This window comes from Trichomycterus rosablanca, chromosome 9 (genome assembly GCF_030014385.1).
Source record: "Trichomycterus rosablanca isolate fTriRos1 chromosome 9, fTriRos1.hap1, whole genome shotgun sequence".
NCBI lineage: Eukaryota > Metazoa > Chordata > Actinopteri > Siluriformes > Trichomycteridae > Trichomycterus > Trichomycterus rosablanca.
In genome coordinates, this window is record NC_085996.1 from 20,763,018 (window position 1) to 20,784,354 (window position 21,337).

Here is a 21,337-nt window from a genome sequence, read left to right on the forward strand (position 1 = left end):
ATGGTACGGCACCCCTGAAGCAAAGAGAGTTAAAGGCCTTGTTTAAGGGCCCAACAGTGGCTGCATGCTGCAGAGCTGGGATTCAAACTCTCAACCTAACAAGCCAAATAACATAAACAATCATCTCAATTATTGAGAATGCATCCTTGTGTCCTTATGCATGCAGCACAGAATCCTAAAAATAGCCTTGATGTACCTGTGTTGCATGAATGCACCAAAAAAAAGGACACAGCACTATGAGAACTACACACACACACTCGGATCAATGAAACGACAGCACAGTGCTGACAGCCAGCTGAGACCTTCCTCGACAAAAAGCAAAGTCAGCACAATCGAAGGACATCAACCAGCATTGATGCACCATCAATACTGCTCTGAGAATTCACTCAGAGAAAGAGAGACAGATATAATTAACACCCTGTCAGGAACGTCCATACGCCAGCTTATCAAGCAATCAAGCTTCCTGTCATGTGGAAGTGGCACAATCCAAAAAAAAATATCATGCAGACTTGGGTCAGAAACGCAAAGAGGTCTCTTCAGTTTGGACTGGAATAGGACGAAGAACAAAAACACTCAGTGAGCGGCAGGATTGTGGGCAAAACCCCCTTTTTGACAGAAGAGGTCAGAGTTCAAGCTGAGTAAAAGGCTTGAAACTACTGTAGTGAGCGGAAAAGCATCGGAGCTCACAACACATCAATCCTTAAGGCAGATGGGCTACAAGAGCAGAAGACATCAGCTGCACTATTTACTTTTCAAGCACAGTGAAATTGATTGTTTGGGACATATTATGACATCACTGACCAAAAGCTAGTTGCCTGGCAACAATTTCAAGAGGGTTTCAGGTAAAATCAATATTCATGGGGAAATAAGACAATGGGTGTGTTCGAAAACCTAGGGAGCTGCCTACATAGGCAGCTATCTAAGTAGAGAGGATTCTAATAAGTCATTGACTTACTGTATAAGGCAGGTTATAAGAACAGGCTACTTAGAAAGCGATTACATTGGTTTTCGCTTACTAAGCATCATGCCATTCAAACCAAAGGGATGAGGTGGCACAATGTGCTAGAAAGTCAACTAATATCTCCCTCCGTGTACCGAAAACGGTTAAACTGTCCCTGACAAGCCTGAACTTGCAAAAAAAAAAAACACTTGTACACATTTATACAAATTAAAAATCAATGATAATTTATTTACATTTGAAAATAAGTCCGCTTGGGCCGCTCAGGTGGCGCAGCGGTAAAAACACACACTGGAACCAGAGCTAGGATCTCGAATACATCGTATCGAATCTCAGCTCTGCCTGCTGGCTGAAACTGAGCGGCCACATGAACAACGATTGGCCTGTTGTTCAGATATGGGCGGGACTAAGCCGGATGGGGTCTCTCTCCCATGACTGGTGCAATTACGACCTCTGCTGGCTGACTGATGGCGCCTGCACAGAGATGAGAAAAGAGTGCTCTCAGGGTGTGTCTCTCCGTACATAACGCTGGGCTGCACTGCACTCGTCAAAGTGTAGGTGATAAGATGCATACGGCATGCTGCCCACGTGTCGGAGGGGGTGTGGATTAGCTTCGTTCTCCTCAGTCAGAGCAGGGATCAGCATTGGTGGAGAGGAAGCATAACACAATCGTGCAATTGGACGCCATATTTGTTATTTTTTGTGAGAAAAGTTGGAATGCTGTGATTGCCTTCACCGCTAAGGAAGCATAGGTTGCTCTGTCGTTCTCCACTCAAAATACTGTTGAAATTTTAGGATATCTTACTAGGGAGCATTTTAAGGCATCTAGGATTTCGTACAGCCTGCTTCTCGGGAGCATGCATAGGATGACGTAAAATGCTGTCTATGCACTAGGTTTTCAAACACACCAAAAGAGTCAAATTCTATTCTAGTGGGTAAAAAATGACCCCTGGCTGAGTAAGTGCCCTGAAGTAAAAATCAACAACACTCACACACCTACCACGTTTAAATTACATTTATAAGATCACCTAATGATTTTCTTTTCAACATTATTGATTACTTTTAAGCTCTCAGGAATGACTTGCAGTGGTGAGGGTTCTACATGACATTTCATTATGAGATGTTTGGTCTACTAAAAATGACCATTTATTTTTAAAGTGTTAATGTCTCTGGTTTCAGATGCGATATTTCTAGATCCAATGTTTACATACATAGGTTTGGGATTATAATGTAAAAATGTGCAATAATGAGTGAGCGAGCTAGGTCAAATCTACCAGCTGTGTGACGTGTACGTCTTCATTCTGCAGACTGGAAAGTGTCGAGGCTCTGAGTCAGCACTTTCTTCTCCCCTCGGAGGAGATGCATACCTGAGCAGAATGCAGCTTCCATTTACCACAAGCAATGTCCTCTATGTCTGACCTGCCTGCTGATGCACAGCATACCCATTATCTTCATCATTACCAAAACACCACACAATTTTAAACTAAGGTTCTCGATGTTTTAAGCGTACACATTATGCGTTTTCCAAATGTCTTAATCACTGCATGTGTACGGGAATGGTGAAATACGAGACTAGGGTGGTAAAAAGGGCCCAAGGACAAAATAGAAGACCAGAAGTCTTTGGTCTGAAACTATACTCTTAGCTCAAGGATCCAGGCTTTACAAAATATGCTGTCAAGAATAGACATAGAGAGAGATATCCTTATAGCATTTACCAACAGCATGGTATCTTTGGTTTGGTGGCCGAAAAAGCATATATGGGGACACCCTAAAAAAATAAAATAAAATAAAAAGTAAACTAAGATACAGAATGGGTTAGTTAGTTCCCTTAATCGGTTCCATGATCAGCAGCTTGAGAACATATTCTGACTGGATTCGTGTTTGTACTGTATGGTAATCAATGGTAATGGAACTATATTAAAATACTTGTTATTCCAGAAATGCGGTTTGAGACTGATCATTTGGTTAGGAAAAGTCTGTGATATGTGAGATGTGATACATTAGTACAGGTTAACCTTATTTCTTGTTTTTAAAATGCTCCTGTTTTACCTATTAAGGTCAATGTACTACATATACATTGCTCTTTGATATTCCCACAATACTTTATTCCATTATTGCACAAATAGGCTATATAATCTAATTTATTTGTTATGTGAAAGCACATATTTAAAGTCAGTGCAGGCTGTAAGATGTGGTAAACAGACTTAAAAACAGTTTGTTAACACTGTTCATTATAATTTTTAATGCATTTTTTTCCCATTTTCCTCCCGATTTAGCACACTCAATTTTGTCTTCCGCTGCTGAGAGATACCAGATTGCATCCTAGGAGAGCACGTCGCTGTACACGCCTCTTCCGACACGTGTACAGCCATCCTCTTTTCACCTCTGCATTCTGCACAGGTGTCTCTTCTGCCAATCAGGGTCCTTACACAGTGTATGAAGACCCACCCACCCACACACAGTCCGGCCCCCACCCTGCAGATACTGTGGGCAATTGGTATCTGCTGCAGGCACTGCCAATTATGCCCGCCAGATGGCACCCAGTCGACCGGTGGCAACACCGAGTTTCGAACCGAGGAGTGCTGGTGTGCTAGCGGAATATACCGCTGGGCGCCGTATTATAGTTAATTTTAAAGCAAATAACCGTATATATAATATACAGTGGTACCTTGTAACTCAATGTCTCCTAAACTCGAAATCTTTTAAACTAGACAAGAGAAATTTGTTAACTTAAACTCGACATTCATGTGACTGCCGCTTTATTCAGTGCTTGGCTTGAGTGGTGCGGTAAAACGTCATCAAAGTGCTAATATGAGACGAATCTGCATTTCTGTGGAATAACAGCATCCGTAAGTATCTGTGTTTAGCTGGATTTTTCTCTGGTTTAAACTTGTGTAACAGCTCAGGGTGCTGAGAAATCGTGAGAATCTGCTTTTTTGAGAGAGTTCGAAACGCTTATCGTTACAAAAAAGTTTAACGTGTATTAAAAAACGGCATAGGAACTCTCTCAATTATTACTGTTCATAAATTCCCTCCACTAATGAAATTCCTCGCTTGTTGTTTTAGTACAATAAGTCACGCTAAGCTTTGTGCACCGCCACACATAGGAAATATTGACATTGCCAGCACAGAAGCTATTTTGCCGCATCTCATGTGAATGTAGGGCTGCTGTAGCCTAGTGGTTAAGGTACTGGTCCAGTAATCAGAAAGTTGCCAGTTAAAACCCCACCACTGCCAGGTTGCAACTGTTGGGCCCTTGAACAAGGCCCTTAACCCTGGATTGCTTAGATTGTATACTGTTACAACTGTAAGTTTGGATAAACATGTCTAATGTCGAAAATGAGCAATCCACTTAATTCCTTATAATTATAGGGCAGTGATAGCTCAGTGGTTAAGGTGCTGGACTAGTAAACAGAAGGTTGACGGTTCAAGCCCCGCCACCACCAAGTTGCCACTGTTGGGTCCCTGAGCAAGGCCCAATTGCTCATCGTGTTCAGCCCATCGTGTAAGTCACTATGGATAAAAGCGTCTGCTAAATGCTGAAAATGTAAATGTAAATGTAAAATGTACCTTTACTGAACAGAATGCGGTATTCCAAGATCAAGCATCTCCACGATTAAGAAGCATAAGGAAACAATAAAGAAGTGAAGATAAAGTGCAGGTTTTATTGTATTTAACTGTTTTTTAATTGTATTTCAGTGTTTTATATTATATTTGTGTTTTTTTTTAGTGTATACGTGTCAAAAACAACCCCATTATTTTACCTATTAGCCCTATTTTACCCCATTAGCCTAAAATATATGCAGTTCCACAGGACCATGGAACGCATTAACAAGTTTCTCATCTTTATGGGAAAAAATACCTTGAAACTCAACGTCTTTTAAACGCGACGCCACTCCCAGAACCAACTGACTTTGAGTTTCAAGGTAACACTGCAATGTCAAAAATTGACGTTGAGTCCACTGTGACTCCTGGCACTCCTGACTTCTGTTTCTCCAGCCTATTGTGTCTTCTGTTTGGGTTTTAAGGTTTTTTAATGCCTTGGTTATTTTTCCTCTATTTGTATTCATTCATTTTGGCATTGGTCGTCCTCTTTCTCTGTTTCCTTTAACTCTTTTCCAATAAACTGATCGTGATCTGTCCAAAATAACAGAGCTGTAGTTTGGTTATCTAGGCTTCGAGGAAGAGGCTAGTCTTGATTGGATTGCTTTCTTTGCCATACAAGGTAAAAATTCGCCAGCACCTAAGTTCAAAAGCATCAATATTCTTCCTGTCCCACATTCAAGAAAAACCACAGAGAAAACCAAATTCCACTCTTTATCTGGAAATAACTACATCTGATCATCTTTTCCAGTTCCTTCATTCTTGTTCTGCCAAGTGCCAGTCTGTGTCGTGTTTCCTTACTGCTGGATCCTTTGCTGTTAATAATTGATCCAACAGGCAAAAGCTGTCCACATCTCCATCAATAGTAAAGTAATTTGTCTCCCCTGTTGTCATGACTTTTGTCTTCTTTATATTGAGCTGAGTTGGCTATTAGATTAGTGGTCTGTTAGGCCACATTTACAATATCCCCTCTTGTTTAAGGGACAGGTAAGAACCTTGTACTGTTCTGATTAACACTGAAAGACAGACTTTAGCGTATAGCCTTACAGATTGGTAACTGTCAGGTTACAGGGAAGACAGCTTGTAGGTGAGAAATGGAGAGAGAGAATGACACTCATTTATTTAGCTTGCTGGTAGATAACTGAGCATGAGATGACAAAATACTGTACTTCAGTAATGACCATATCCATCATATGTGTCTAGCTTAAATCTTGGCAGAATATCATTTCACACATTAAAATAGAACAGAGGGTGCCCCTCCCAATTATTGTGGAGGGGACTGTTGATGGCACCAATACAAATCCTAGTTTTCATATATTTACCCTAGTATTATTTAGGTGGTGGATCATTCTCAGCACTGCAGTGACAATGACATGGTGGTGGTGTGTTGTACTGGTATGAGTGGATCAGACACAGCAGCGCTGCTGGAGTTTTTAAATACTGTGTCCACTCACTGTCCACTCTATTAGACACTTCTACCTAGTTGTTCCACCTTGTGGATGTGAAGTCAGAGACGATCGCTCATCTATTGCTGCTGTTTGAGTTGGTCATCTTCTAGACCTTCATCCGTGGTCACAGGACGCTGCCTATAGGGTGCTGTTGGCTAAAGATTTTTAGTTGGTGGACTATTCTCAGTCCAGCAGTGACAGTGAGGTGTTTAAAAACTCCATCAACATTGCTGTGTCTGATCCACTCATACCAGCACAACACACACTAACACACCACCACCATGTCAGTGTCACTGCAGTGCTGAGAATGACCCACCACCCAAATAATACCTGCACTGTAGTGGTCCTGGGAGAGTCCTGACCATTGAAAAACAGCATGAATGGGGGCTAACAAAGTATGTAGAGAAACAGATGGACTACAGTCAGTAATTGTAGAACTACAAGTGCTTCTATATGGTAAGTGGAGCTGATAAAATGGACAGTGAGTGTAGTAACAAGGGGGTGGTTTTAATGTTATGGCTGATCGGTGTATATATTCATATGACACTTAAGACACATTACCTAGCGACTTTAACCTGTACAAGCTTACATCTATGTTTTGGAGGTGGACATTGTTTACACAGCACACGTAGGATTTCCTGACTCTATGCTAAACATCATTTGTGCTATATGTGCTATACGGTGTGTAACTACACTAATATTAACACACTTATTAAACATAACATTCAGTATGCTAGAAAACAGCTTAGATTGCAGCCTGTTTTCTACTATTTGTTTGTGTTAGCTCCACCTTAATGAGTCAAAGAATGGCTCATAAAATTTCAACTGAATTCGGTCCTGCCCAAAAAGACTTTGGCAGTTTGGTGGTTTCTATCCACCTTTAAGCCAAAATCCCCCACATGCTTGCCAAGCAAAACTATTAGTAAATAGGAAGCCATTTGACAATCTGTCAAGCCTTGCAAGAAAAGCAAATTTTACATGTATCTTATAAAACCCAATACTGAGCTTAATATTAGTGAGTAGGGTAAATAAACAATGGAAAATTATTATATTGCCCCCAACGGCATAGAGAATGACAATGATTACATGATTAAAGACAGTTGTACTGCCTGGTGAGCTTTTTATTTCAAATAAGGGTCTTCGTCTCAAGCAAAAAACAGTAATTCAATTCTTTACCTATTTCTCCATTTGATACTCTTGGTTTACTAAAATAAAGAATAATCAACAAGCACAGGTAACTCTCATTACAACTGAACTTAAAGGCAGTGACAGTAATTTAAAGTGTCTACTGTTACAATATCAATACTGTGCATCTTAAATATGCAGTATGTGTAGTATATCACATAGCTAACAGCTTGCGCATGCCTTTTACAGAAACCCAATGATCCCTAAATCTGTTATGCCAAGTTCACACTACACAACTGGATCTCTTGTAATCGGGAGTCTTTTAAGTCGGTGTGGTTCTCACACTACAAAACGAACGCGAGAAGTGACGAGGAGTTTAATGATTCCACGTCCAAGAATGCATGTCAACAAGCAGCGAGCGATTAAAGTTTGTGCGCTGATGTGCACAGTAACATCAAATAAATAAAATAAAATAAATAAATCCGAGTGGATTTGGCAACGCGACCAGCAGGGATTGTTTTGTTCTGTATCGAGTTAAAGGTTAATAAATATTTTTTTGTAATGCAGCTAGGGCTGAAACGATTCCTCGAGAAACAAATTTTATGCATCGAGGCATCGTTTAATCCATACAACTATATACAGCTCAAGGTGTTTCTCACTTTTGCACAACGCGTTCACGCTGTGGACGGGTGACGTGAAGAAGTTGAGGGCTGCATCCGAAATATCCTACTTTAACATTATTTAACAGGACCTAATCCGGGTACCTTTCACGTACAGTTCAATGAATATATAGTGTACACGCTCGCCGCTCCTGCGTACTGTTCAGTATGAAAGTGCGATTTGAAACGAAGCCGAGATTTAATAGCGCGGATAGTGCAAAATAGCGAGGGGCGAACAGAGGAGACTGAACAGAGAAAACGACAGAAAGTTTGAGATAATTTTAAGATGGAAAAAACTAAAACTCAGAACAACATCCACACCATCAGAGCGTTGTGTTGATACGCTGACTGTTCTTCATTGCAACCACCACAGGCTTTTTTGAGGGCTTAAGCAAACACACACGTACACGCACACACACACAAACGCCAAATCTACCTCATCTAGGAGATACAATCCTGACAGAACCTCCTACAAATGCCACAAAGCCTCCCAACAAAATATTAAAGCTTTATGTTCTGCGTGAGCTGTAGCTGAAACCTTTAGTTCTGAAAGTTGCACAAATTAGAGGCTTATGTTTATGTATTATTGTTTATTCTTATTTATGCCTTAGTTTTAGGTTGCCTGTATACATTTTTTAAGTAATTTGATTTATTTTTGATGGATTTGTTTTTGCATTTCAAAAATGTTCTCTTTAAACTGTCCTGTATGCAAGGAATAAAATGTGCAGTTTATTTTAAGAGACATGTCTTATTTTGTCTTATATGTATTTATTTTTGCTCTTTATTAAAGCAAAAGAATTTCTTATCCGATCACTCGATTAATCACTGGAATAATCGATAGAATACTCAATTACAAAAATAATCAATAGTTGCAGCACTAAATGAAGTGGGTATTATGGTTTGTCGTGGACAATAAGTTCACAAATATTGTAAAGCTTGTGTGTGTGCCGATGTATTCTGATAGAAACTATATTATCACCCTCACCACCCTCATTGCCAGTCGCAACCGACTGATCCAGATATTCAACATGGCAGATATCTCTCTTCGGTCACGGACCGCTCAGCGAGTGTTCGGCGAGCCGCTCGGATCGAGTTGTTGAGTAGTTCACACACAGAGATTGAGAGCCGAGTTTAGATCGCCGAGCGAACGCCGAGTTGCTCCTGAGCTGCCACATCCAGTCGGCGAGCGAAAATCAGGGCAAAAATCGTGTAATGTGAACTAGGCATTAGTTTCTGTACCTGTTTGTGTCGAAAACAACAGGTTCAAGATCTGACAATCAAGCTTCAGAGTCAATTATTTTATGAATTTAGTCAAAGTAAAAATAGAAAGACAGAATTAAGTCAAATGTTGGTAATAAATGATATAGCCAAGTCACTGGACATTCACACTTAAACGCCATATCCGCCTGCATACATTCATTCTTATAAAGAGTGATAGTAATAACAGAACCAAAAAAACAAGTCTGTCTGTCACCGGGATAAATTTGTTTGGCAATAAAAAAAGATGCAAATTGTGAATGAATCATTGAGCCGTCGCCATTTATTCCCAGGCATTTTTTCATGTTTACAGCAATCCGTAGACTTCTTTATTTAATAAAGCATTAAATAGAAGTCTCTTCTTTGTAACATACGACTCCAATTTTTCACTTTACGGTCACGTGGTTGTCAGTGTAGGACAGTCTCTGTCCTTGTCCTAAGCTCAACTATAAACATTCAGGAGACCTCAGCAGGCTTTCATGGAACACATAAGGTTCTGTGCTTTCTGCATGAATGTGGCACATACAAATGTGCACACATCAGCTCTGGTTAGCAGTTTTTCTTATAAACCTTAAGAACAAAAAAAAATCTTTAAGTGTAAACTACACTTGGGTGGCTGATCCTAATTATACAGAGTGGTTTCTGGGACTAATTAGACAACACAGCACAAGTCTTTTTTAAGGTTTTGTTTTGGAATGGTGCTACTTTCGTAAAATCAATGAACACCCATATGGTCTCCCAGTGACTAATATGCGTTTGCTCACATTAACAGGCATGCACGTAGGTTGATTTAGTATTATTATAGTTAAAGATTATCAAATGACCAATTTCTAGACATGGATCAAGATTTTGTAATGTGACTAACTTTTTCAGTTTAGAATTAAGTCTCATGCTCAAGTGGCACAGCGGGATATTCTGCTAGCACACCAGTGCCGAGATTCTGAACTCCTCGGTTCAAACTCGGCATTGGCACCGGTCGGCTGGGCGCCATCTAGCGAGCATGATTGGCAGTGCCTGCAGCAGACACGTCTCTGCTAGGGCAGGATGACCAGACTATGTGCGTGGGGTCTTCAAATGCTGTGTAAGGACCCTGATTGGCAGATAGGTCGGAGGAGGCGTGAAGCAGCAATATACCCTCCTCGATTGCAATCAGGGATCCCCAGCACCTTTTAAAACTAGCTATACCATTCCACATACTACATATTGGGTGTGTCCCAAAATACTAGTTCCTAGTCCATAAACCCGCAATCAATCAAGCATGAGCATTTTAGCATTTTTATTCCTTTCCCTTAAATCTAAAGCTAACAAAAATTAATGCAGGCCCAAATATCTGTGCATAACATTAAATCTGTTACCATTGTATTTTTTACTCCAATATCACGTTGTATTTTATCCTGGTCTGGTTTGCGGTGGGTCCACCTTTCCAGAATCACTAGGCGCAACACAGTAACACACCCCAGGCAGGACACCAATCCATCTCGGAGCCTCAGCCACCCCCATCTCAGTTTGTAGCTGCCCCACCAACCAATAGCACAACTGGGGGTTCAAACTCTGGATCCCAGCAATAAGAGACTATCTTTATTTACTGCTGCACCACCCGAGCACCTATATTAGCATTTCATGTAATTTAAAATTACATTAAGCCTGATTAATGCCAGGAATGTCTAACACAGCTGGTAACACACTATCAACAGGTTAAAGTGATGCTTTAGTAATTGAGGACATCAAATTAGCCCTAATTTTCGTGTCCTCACTTTCTTTCCTTCCATTTAAAGAAATGAGGATTTAAGAATCATGTAAAGGTATCAAGAATGGGAAACAAGGATCTAACAGGATCCAAGGATGCACCCAGTGTGTGAATAATAATAATGACACTACTTAGAAATAAACCAGGCATTTGTAGCCTAGTGGTTAAGGTACTGGACTAGTAATCTACAGGTGGCTGGTTCAAGTCCCCACTACTGCCAGATTGTCACTGTTGGGCCCTTGAGCAAGGCCCCCAACCCTCAATTGCTTGGACAATATACTGTCACAGTACTGTAAGTCGCTTTGGATAAAAGCGTCTGTTCAATGCCGAAAATGTAAATGAATGGAGTAAACACTAATAAACTAAATGTAATATAGCAAGTGTAGATTATGAGACTTGTTGCTTTAGGATATTATTATTATAGTTGTTATTATGGGATGGATATATATGGGATATTTTGACTAACCCTTCAGGATTCAGAAGAAGCAGTAGGAGGTGGGAACTGATCTAAAGCCAGTCCCCGCTCTCAGTGTCTAGAGAGGGGGCTCATAAACCTGAGTAGTGCCCATTTGGAAACATGTGGTGAGGAAAACCAGATGCAGAACGTAAGCTTTCTTTGGAGATGAAACTAAGATTCAACTCTGTGTTCTTTCTCTGCATGATTGTACCCCCTGCTAGAAAAAGCTGAATGAACTATTGAGGATGTACATGTGTGCTGTAAAGAGACAGGACATGAGGTCCTGGGTGAGGTCATTGAACCCTCATGGCCATGTTTGTGTCTGCCAGGACAACTCCTAACCTAAATGAATGACAGAAAGAATAAGCATCGGTGAGAGTGTATTTATTGTCCGTGGTACAGTTCACCAAACACCATGGCAATGTCTGCAACTGTTGGGGTAGGTCTAATCTGCAAGGTTTTGGGTTATGGCAGTGTAAGAGCATTTTCATCCCTATAGTTCATTTGCTCTGGTCTGAATCATTTGAGGAGTTCATTAATGCCTAGTTCACACTACACTATTTTTGCCCTGAATTCCGCTCGCCGACTAGATGTGGCAGCGCGGAGGCTACTCAGCATTCGTCGATCGCTCGCAGACTAAAGAGAAATGTCTAGCATGCTAAACATCTGGAACCCTGAGGGAAGAGAAGTAAACGTGTGGGACCAGGGTATAATATAGTTTCTGTCAGAATACACCAGCACACACAAGCTTTACAGTATTTGTGACTTAACGTCCACGCAAAACCATAATACCAAATGGATTGCAAAAAATATTCATGTGACTTCCAACTCTCTCTGCATGACCGACGATCCCTGCTGGCCGCGTAGCCAAAATCCACTCTTTCACCCAGATGCATTAATTTTTTCCTACTTGCTTTAACGCTCCACATCAGCGCACAACAACTTTGATCGCTCGCTTCTTCTTGTTGACGTGCATTTTTGGACATGGTATCTTTAAACCCCTTGTCACTTCTCACGTGTGTTCACGTGACTAAAGGTAGTTTAAGAGACCAGACAGACTCGTCTGAGATTTCACATGGTGATAGATCGTGTAGTGTGTGACCCCCTATCGTCGATCAGTCATGTGGTGTGAAAACCACAACGACTTAAAAGGCTCCCGATTACAAGAGATCCAGTTGTGTAGTGTGAACTGTACAGCGATCTGAACACCTTAAAAGTCGTGTAGTGTGAACTTGGCATAACTGGAAGCGTTTTCCACTTGGCTGTGTTTCTATTTCACATAGAGAAAAGTCTGAGTGCACTAAAATGCATCACAACAAAACATATGAGAACGTTCATTCAGCTTATTGGTCAGATGTAAGAGTAAGGAATTAGAAAGTGAATACAGGAAAAAGGTTTTGTTTGGATTAGTGCATATTTCTATGCAATTAAACATGAAGGAATGGCAGAGATGGCAATTGTTTATAGCTGTGGTGATTATCTGGGAAATATAGCAGGCTGAACTACATTAGCAGGCTGCTGATTTCACTTCTTAAAAAATGCTGCTTCAGACATTGCAAAGAAGACGTGCTGCCTTCAGACCACCGAGCAGACGAAGGGAGCTACTATGGTGAACGTACAAGGGATCTTCAAAAAGTTTCTGCACTTTTAGATTTTGGTTGGAAACAGTGAGGGTGGGAGGAGTACTAATTGGTCGTGTCTGAGAGACTGAAAAAGAGCTTATAGTCCAGATTTAGCGCCATCTGATTTCCACCTTTTTGGACGTGCATCAGTGGCTACGCGCCACACAGCAATGATGATGGAGTTTTTAAACACCTCACTGTCACTGCTGGACTGAGAATAGTCCACCAACCAAAAACATCCAACCAACAGCGCCCTGTGGGCAGCGTCCTGTGACCACTGATGAAGGTCAAGAAGATGACCAACTCAAACAGCAGCAATAGATGAGCGATCGTCTCTGACTTTACATCTACAAGGTGGACCAACTAGGTAGGAGTGTCTAATAGAGTGGACAGTGAGTGGACACGGTATTTAAAAACTCCAGCAGCGCTGCTGTGTCTGATCCACTCATACCAGCACAACACACACTAACACACCACCACCATGTCAGTGTCACTGCAGTGCTGAGAATCATCCAGCACCTAAATAATACCTGCTCTGTGGTGGTCCTGTGGTGGTTCCTGACCATTGAAGAACAGAGTGAAAGCAGGCTAGAAAAGTATGTAGATAAACAGATAGACTACAGTCAGTAATTGTAGAGCTACAAAGTGCTTCTACATGGTAAGGAGGTGGTTTTAATGTTATGGCTGATCAGTGTATATGGCAAATAAAGCCATTCTACTGTATATTCTATTCTATATATTCTATCACCCGTTGGTGATCTTCTACTACACCAACTATAAATGACCAAGTGAATGAGTCTGCTTGTCCATGTGTGTCAGTAAGTGAGCTCATGAGCATATCCGGAGACTCTTCAAATAGTCAAGCACACAAAGAGGACAAACACAATGCGTAGCCGTTTCCCTGGATGACATCATAATGTGTCCAGTGGCCCCGAGCAGCTTCCTGACTCTGCCCAGTCAAGCCTTCCCACAGGAAGAGGGCACACAAACTTTTTTTTAGGATGTCCTGAACCCTTGGTTCAGGAGGAACTTTTACACCAACGTCCTGTTAGCTGATAATCATGATAGCAGACTCGTCATACATTATTAACAGGCTGCATGATATGATTTGAATTTGGCTTTACCATATATACAGAGGAACAAATGTGCTATAAACTGACCACTGCTATAAACTGATCAACTGGACAGAGCAGCTTTGAACTATCTATATTATATAGGACTCCCATTAAAGATCTGAGTTTGTAATTTGAAGACACATTAATTCTGCAGTATAAATACAGTTGTGTTTGTTTTAATCTCACACTGAGCAAACACATATAACACAAACAATCATTTGTACTATTTTCCTACAATAAGTACGCACTTTAATATTACAATCTAATACCTTTACATGTACCATTAAAACTGTTTCCTATATCACCACCTCAAGTCATCCAGAGCCAGCCATCTATGACTAGAAAAACATACACCTTTCACCAAATAAATCAGACCCCATGACCCTGACTAGGATAAAGCGGTGGTAAAACAGACAACAACAATAAACGAATGATGCCCCAAATCAGACATGACTAGACTAAATACTATGTGCACTATGTACACAGGATGCAATTTAGGGTGCAAGCAGGAAATTACTTGTGTGTGCTGTGTAAACAATGTCCACCTGTCATCATCAGGAATGTAAGGCTGCCTGACAGAAGTAAGAATCCAAAAAAAAGAAGTCGATTAGGCATGGAATTGTGCCGGGCAAGTAAGAAACTGTAGTACAAGTGAAAACTGGATGTAGCCACACTAATTAGTAGTAAAGCGTTCGTAGTAAAGCTGTTCAATGATTTTTTTTACAAGGGTCACATCTTGAGATGATGGTTTTTACTCACTGTCCATTTTATCAGCCCCACTTATCATGTAGAAGCACTTTGTAGTTCTACAATTACTGACTGTAGTCCATCTGTTTCTCTACATACTTTATTAGCCTGCTTTCATCCTGTTCCTCAATGTTCAGGACCCCCACAGGTCCACTACAGAGCAGGTATTATTTAGGTGGTGGGTCATTCTCAGCACTGCAGTGACACTGACATGGTGGTGGTGTGTTAGTGTGTGTTGTGCTGGTATGAGTGGATAAGACACAGCAATGCTGATTACGTTTTTAAACACCTCACTGTCACTGCTGGACCAAGAATAGTCTAACAACCAAAAATATCCAGCCAACATCGCCCCATGGGCAGAGTCCTGTGACCACTGATGAAGGTCTAGAAGATGACCAACTCAGACAGCAGCAATAGATGAGCAATCGTCTCTGACTTTACATCTACAAGGTGGACCAACTAGGTAGGAGGGTCTAATAGAGTGGACAGTTAGTGGACACGGTATTTAAAAACTCCAGCAGCGCTGCTGTGTCTGATCCAGCACAACACACACTAACACACCACCACCATGTCATTGTTACTGCAATGCTGAGAATGATCCACAACCTAAATAATACCTGCTCTGTGGTGGTCCTGTGAGGGTCCTGACTATTGAAGAACAGGGTGAAAGCAGGTTAAAAAGTATGTAGAGAATCAGATGGACTACAGTCAGTAATTGTATAACTATAATGGTCAGAACCACCACAGGACCACCACAGAGCAGGTATTATTTAGGTGGTGGATCATTCTCAGCACTGCAGTGACACTGACATGGTGGTGGTGTGTTAGTGTGTGTTGTGCTGGTATGAGTGGATAAGACAAAGCAATGCTGATTGAGTTTTTAAACATCTCACTGTCACTGCTGGACCGAAAATAGTCTAACAACCAAAAATATCCAGCCAACAGCGCCCCATGGGCGGCGTCCTGTGACCACTGATGAAGGTCTAGAAGATGACCAACTCAAACAGCAGCAATAGATGAGCGATCGTCCCTGACTTTACATCTACAAGGTGGATCAACTAGGTAGGAGTGTCTAATAGAGTGGACAGGGAGTGGACAGGTGGACATAGCAGGTAAATAATACCTGCTATGTGGTGGTCCTGTGAGGGTCCTGACCATTGAAGAACAGGGTGAAAGCAGGCTAAAAAGTATGTAGAGAAACAGATGGACTACAGTCAGTATTTATAGAAATACAAAGTCCTTGCTGATCGGTGTACAGTCAGGGTTAAGGACCTTGCTCAGGGGCCCAACAGGAGCAACCTGGCAGTGGTGAGGCTCAAACCAGCGACCTTAACCACTAGGCTACAACGTGTATGTCACTTCTGTTTTCCCTCCCTGTGCCAACTCAGTCCTGGTTCAGTCCTAGCTGAGTCACACACATTTCCATACCAGTCATGTTTGCTGTCATGCTGCTGTAGCTAGAAGTCTAATCCACAGCAGTACCACAAATTTACCTGTGCAAAGCCACTGCTGGGAAAGAAAGAGCAGAAAGTTAAACATCTTACCCCAGTCTAGAAATTCCAGGACATTTTTCTCTCTTCTGAGGGGGGAATTATTGCATTCGTCGTAGAGACAGACCAGGATATCGAGGAGAGTCTCGACACTGAGAGATTGTCCACTGGATCGAGCCGGTCCGTCCAAAATCAGCTCCTCCAGCTTCTTCAAACGAACCTCACCAGACATTCTGAACTGTTTGTTTCTTGATTCGATATATCTCCGAAATTAAACTAGGTAAACCAAAGAGTGGCACCTCCTGAGGGGTCTGAAACGTGCATTTACAAACGATTCGGTCATGACCAGCCAGGAAAAACACATAACGACTTAAAGGTCGATCTTGCACATCTCATTTTGCTCACTTTTCCAGACTAGTGTACATTCCAGACAGATGGTTGGTTTGACGTATCCACAGACTCCCGGTGCTTGGTTTCTTTTCGTATGTGTATTCGTATATTCGTATTACCCTGCTTTACATCCTTCTCAAAGGACATACGACAGCCAGGATTAGGTCAATCTTCTGATTTGTTGACATGCATGCATGTATATCCATCATGCACTACATATAGAGAATATGCATCAGTCCTGGATCTGCAATGCTACAAAGCGAGTACGCCCCACCTCTGCGAAAAGCCGCACCAGCCTACTATAAATCCTCCACAAACCAGCTACCTTTTCCGGCTTTCTGTATGCACGTATTCGCCTGTATAAAGCTACACAGTCCTGCCCCAGTATGCTTCTCTAGAACCCGTCCTCACTGGTATCACTGGTATCAGACCGCTCCGGTTTCACTGCAGGCTCAGTCCGGGAGCATCATGGCGGCCGTCATAACCCTGCCCGAACAGCATCTGCTGCAGGAATGGAGGAATACTGCATGGAACAGAGGCTGGTGTGAATGAACTATGCAGTCAATGACGGGGAAATCAATAAGCAGTTTATTTATTGGAAAAAAAAAAGACAAACGTGAAAATAATGGCAAGAAATAATAGAGAAATGCAGCATTTACAGTGGTTGGAGGTCACTGAGAATTAGTGTGATAATGAACTGGTCAGTTTAAGCCAATAAGGAAAACTGACTCTACCTATTAAGCAGCTTTCCTGGGTCCTTCAGCCACCAGGGGGCACTATAATTACTGTTAGGGCCCTATTAAATTTACGAGTACGTAATTGTGCTTAATTCACAGACCTCGTTTGTCAAAAATCACAAAAGGTGCCACATTTCAGTCATTAAATAACACACTGGAACCTTCTTTGCGCCATTTGGCTCAATGCTTCTGAAACCACTATTAAACCCTTACAACTCATTCAAAATGCAGCTGCTCGGCTGGTTTTTAACCAACCTAAACACTACCACATCACCCCACTGCTGCGTTCTCTTCACTGGCTTCCTGTAGCTGCCGGCATTCAGTTTAAAACACTGATGCTCGCCTACAAAGCCAAAAATGGACCAGTCCCGAGTTACCTTCGGGATCTAATAAAACCCTGCTCTGTACCATGCAACCTCTGAGCCACTAGTCTCGCTCGACTTGATCCTCCACCCAGGACTCAAGGAAGACAAGCATCAAGGCTCTCGCTGTCTTCAAAATTCAATTCAAAAGATCTCTTTACTAAGCACTTAAGCTGACATGTACTAACTAATGCTTTTATTTATTTCTTGCAAAAGAAAAAAAAAACCTTTGGTTCTAACACAGCAGGTTTGTATTCTTGGACTGTTGTACACTTAAACTAGAGTAAGGTAATGTTCACCATGGAATCACTTTTGTAAGTCGCTCAGAATAAGAGTGTCTGCTAAATGCTGAAAATGTAAATGAAAATGTCATGAATGAAATTATAGAATCAATGGAAGCTACAACACACAGCACAGCCTACCTTAATAGCTCCCTCTCAAAAACGAATATTCTTGTCCTTGTTTTGACACACCATCCTCTGCGTCTACAGAATCGCTTGGGAGTTTTCCAGACTCGTGTGTTCAGCTGCTTTAGACTTCGACATTTTGAACATTTTGTCAAAACGATTTCTAGTGTAACTGAGCGTCTTTAGAGTTACACAAACTATTGCAGCACAGAGATGATCATGTGTGTAGAGAAGCACACTTTTTCTTTGCCTATGGAATCCCCAAAGGGACAAAATGTACTCAATGTGTAAACACACATCAGCATTGTCAGCACACTACACCACAGAAAAGTCCGTTACACTAACTTAGTTACCGTATGATTGCTAGGACCGCCTCATATTGCATATTGCACCTCATATTTCATATGCTATGTCAATGAAAAATGTTAAATCGCTAAACACAAACCTTAAATTTTGACTTTTACAGCAAATTGTTCATTTCATGGGAGACGGCTCATTTCACGGTTCGTGACGCGATTTTCGCGGCTGTGAATTAGGTAGGGCTTTACATATTATGTATGGGGGGTCGGTTAGGTTAGGTTTGTGTGTTTGCCCAGTGATGGACTTGTAACCTGTCTAGGAATTGTGTGAATTGTACCAACCACGACCCTAAATAGAATAAAGCTGTAGTTTATTCAACAGACATGTATGACAGGGGTGTTTCATTGGCATGTTAAGAGATGGTGCTCAAAGGGCTGAGCAGACTATTGTATCTCCAATTCACCTCACTTGCATGTTTTTGGACTGTGGGAGGAAACCAGAGCTCCCGGAGGAAACTCACACAGACACAGGGAGACCATACAAACTCCACACAGAAAGGACCCGGACTGTCCCAACTGGGGATCAAACCCAGGACCTTCTTGCTGTGAGGCCGTGAGCTTTTTTGGAACATAAGCGGCCATCATATTCACAAGAAGTATATACATATACATGCAAAAACATACAATATTTTTATTCCTACTGTTTTCAATTCAATATGGGCTAACATGAATTGTATTTATATTAATTCTAATGTCCCAACTTTTATTAAACTGGATTTGTATTATCAAACACTCTCCTGGTCTCTGTCCTGATTTGAAGAAGGCATTATGTACTTTGAAACTACCATGTCCATTAGGAACAAGAATAAAATATCAGATTAGTTAATCTAAACTGCTGCTAGGTCTGAGTAAATGAGTGAATGTGTAAGTTGTAGCAGCTTACCATGATCCTGACAGGGATGCATTGGCTAGTAAAAATAAACTAATTAATCTGTCCTTTGGAGAATTTGAAAATACATACAACCCCTGGCAAAAATTATGGAATCACCACTCTTGGAAGATGTTCTGTCAATTGTTTAATTTTGTAGAAGAAAAAAAAATCACAGACATGCCACAAAACTATCATTTTTCAAAATGTCAACCCTCTGGCATTAAGAAACAATAAAAAAAAAGAAACAAATATAATAGTTGTGGTCAGTCACAATTGCTTCTTTTAGATCAAGTAGAGGAAAAAAATATGGAATCACTCAAATCTGAGGAAAAAATTATGGAATCACTCTGTAATTTGCAGTTTAAAAACAAAACATCTGCAGCAGATTAGATTTGCTAATTATTCTTCAGTTTAAAAAGAGTGCTTACACCTCGGAGAGCTGTTGCACAAAGCAGATTGTCATGAATCATGGTTCCAACACAAGATATGTCAGTTGAAACAAATGAGAGGATTATAAAACTCCTTCAAGAAGATAAATCATTGTGGAATGTCGCAAAAGATGTTGGTTGTTCCCAGTAAGCTGTGTTTAAAATCTGGACCAAGTACAAACAAAATGGGAAGGTTGTAAAAGGGAAGCATACTGGTAGACCAAGTAAGACATCAAAGCATCAAGATAGAAAACTTAAAGCAATATGTCTTGAAAACAGAAAATGCACAACAAAACAAATGAGAAACAAGTGGCCGGAAAGTGGAGTCAATGTCTGTGACTGAACTGTAAGAAATCACCTAAAAGAAATGGGATTTACATACAGAAAAGCCAAACAAAAGCCATCATTAACACCTAAAAAGAAAAGAACAAGGTTAAAGTAGGCTAAAGAAAAGCAATCGTGGACTGTGGGTGACTGGATAAAAGTGATCTTCAGTGATGAATCGCGAATCTGCATTGGGCAAGGTGATGATGCTGGAACTTTTGTTTGGTGTCTGTCCAATGAAATTTATGAAGATAACTGCCTAAAGAAAACATGTTAATTTCCACAGTTGTTGATGATATGGGCCTGCATGTCGGGTAAAGGCACAGGGGAGATGGTCTTCAATAAATGCCAAAGTCCACATTGAAATTTTGGACGCTTTTCTTATTCCATCAGTTGAAAGGATGTTTGGTGATGATGACTTCATTTTTCAAGATGATAATGCATCTTGCCATAGGACGTGAAAACTTTCCTTCAAGAAAACATATAATGTCAATGGCATGGCCTGCAAATAGTCCGGATCTCAATCCATTTGAAAATCTCTGGTGGAAATTGAAGAAAATGGTCAATGACAAGGTTCCAACCTGCAAAGCTGATCTGGCAACAGCAAGAGACAGTTGAAGGCAGATTGATGAAGAATACTGTTTGTCATTAGTTAACTCCATGCCTCAGAGAGTTTAAACCATTATAAAAGCCAGAGGTGGTGCAACAAAGTAATAATGGTGCAGTGTTTTCTAATGATTCCATAATTTTTTCCTCAGATTTGAGTGATTCCATATTTTTTTCCTCTACTTGATCAAAAAAAAAGCAATTGTGACTGACCACAACTATTATATTTGTTTCTATTTTTATTGTTTCTTAATGCCAGAGGGTTGACAGTTTGAGAAATGATAGTTTTGTGGCATGTCTGTGATTTATTTTTTTTCTACAAAATTAAACATTTGAAAGAACATCTTCCAAGAGTGGTGATTACATAATTTTTGCCAGGGGTTGTATATATGTATAGTCCTGCATGTGCAGCAGTTTGTTTGGTGAAAAGGTGAATACTTCCGCCATCTGCTGTTCAAAATGTATCATTGCATTAAAATTGCTGCTGAAAGGTTTGGAAATAAAATTAAAACATTCAAAGCCTTCACGGTACACTATATTTATTTATCATTAATTCCATTTAACAGTGGTTTCTGGCCTTAACCTACACGGACTGAGATTCTGCAAAATTCTTTACAATATTATA

At 40.8% G+C, this 21,337-nt stretch overlaps 1 protein-coding gene across 1 annotated transcript in view; it reads right to left on the minus strand.

Moving 5' to 3' along the window:
* Nucleotides 1–17,079, minus strand: part of cdc42bpab (CDC42 binding protein kinase alpha (DMPK-like) b) — a 130,790-nt gene extending 113,711 nt beyond the window's left edge. The window contains exon 1 of the mRNA XM_063002052.1: nt 16,283–17,079. Within this exon, the coding sequence (XP_062858122.1) occupies nt 16,283–16,460 (178 nt within the window). The 5' untranslated portion in view covers nt 16,461–17,079. The remainder of the gene's footprint in view (nt 1–16,282) is intronic.
* Nucleotides 17,080–21,337: the final 4,258 nt, after the last annotated feature.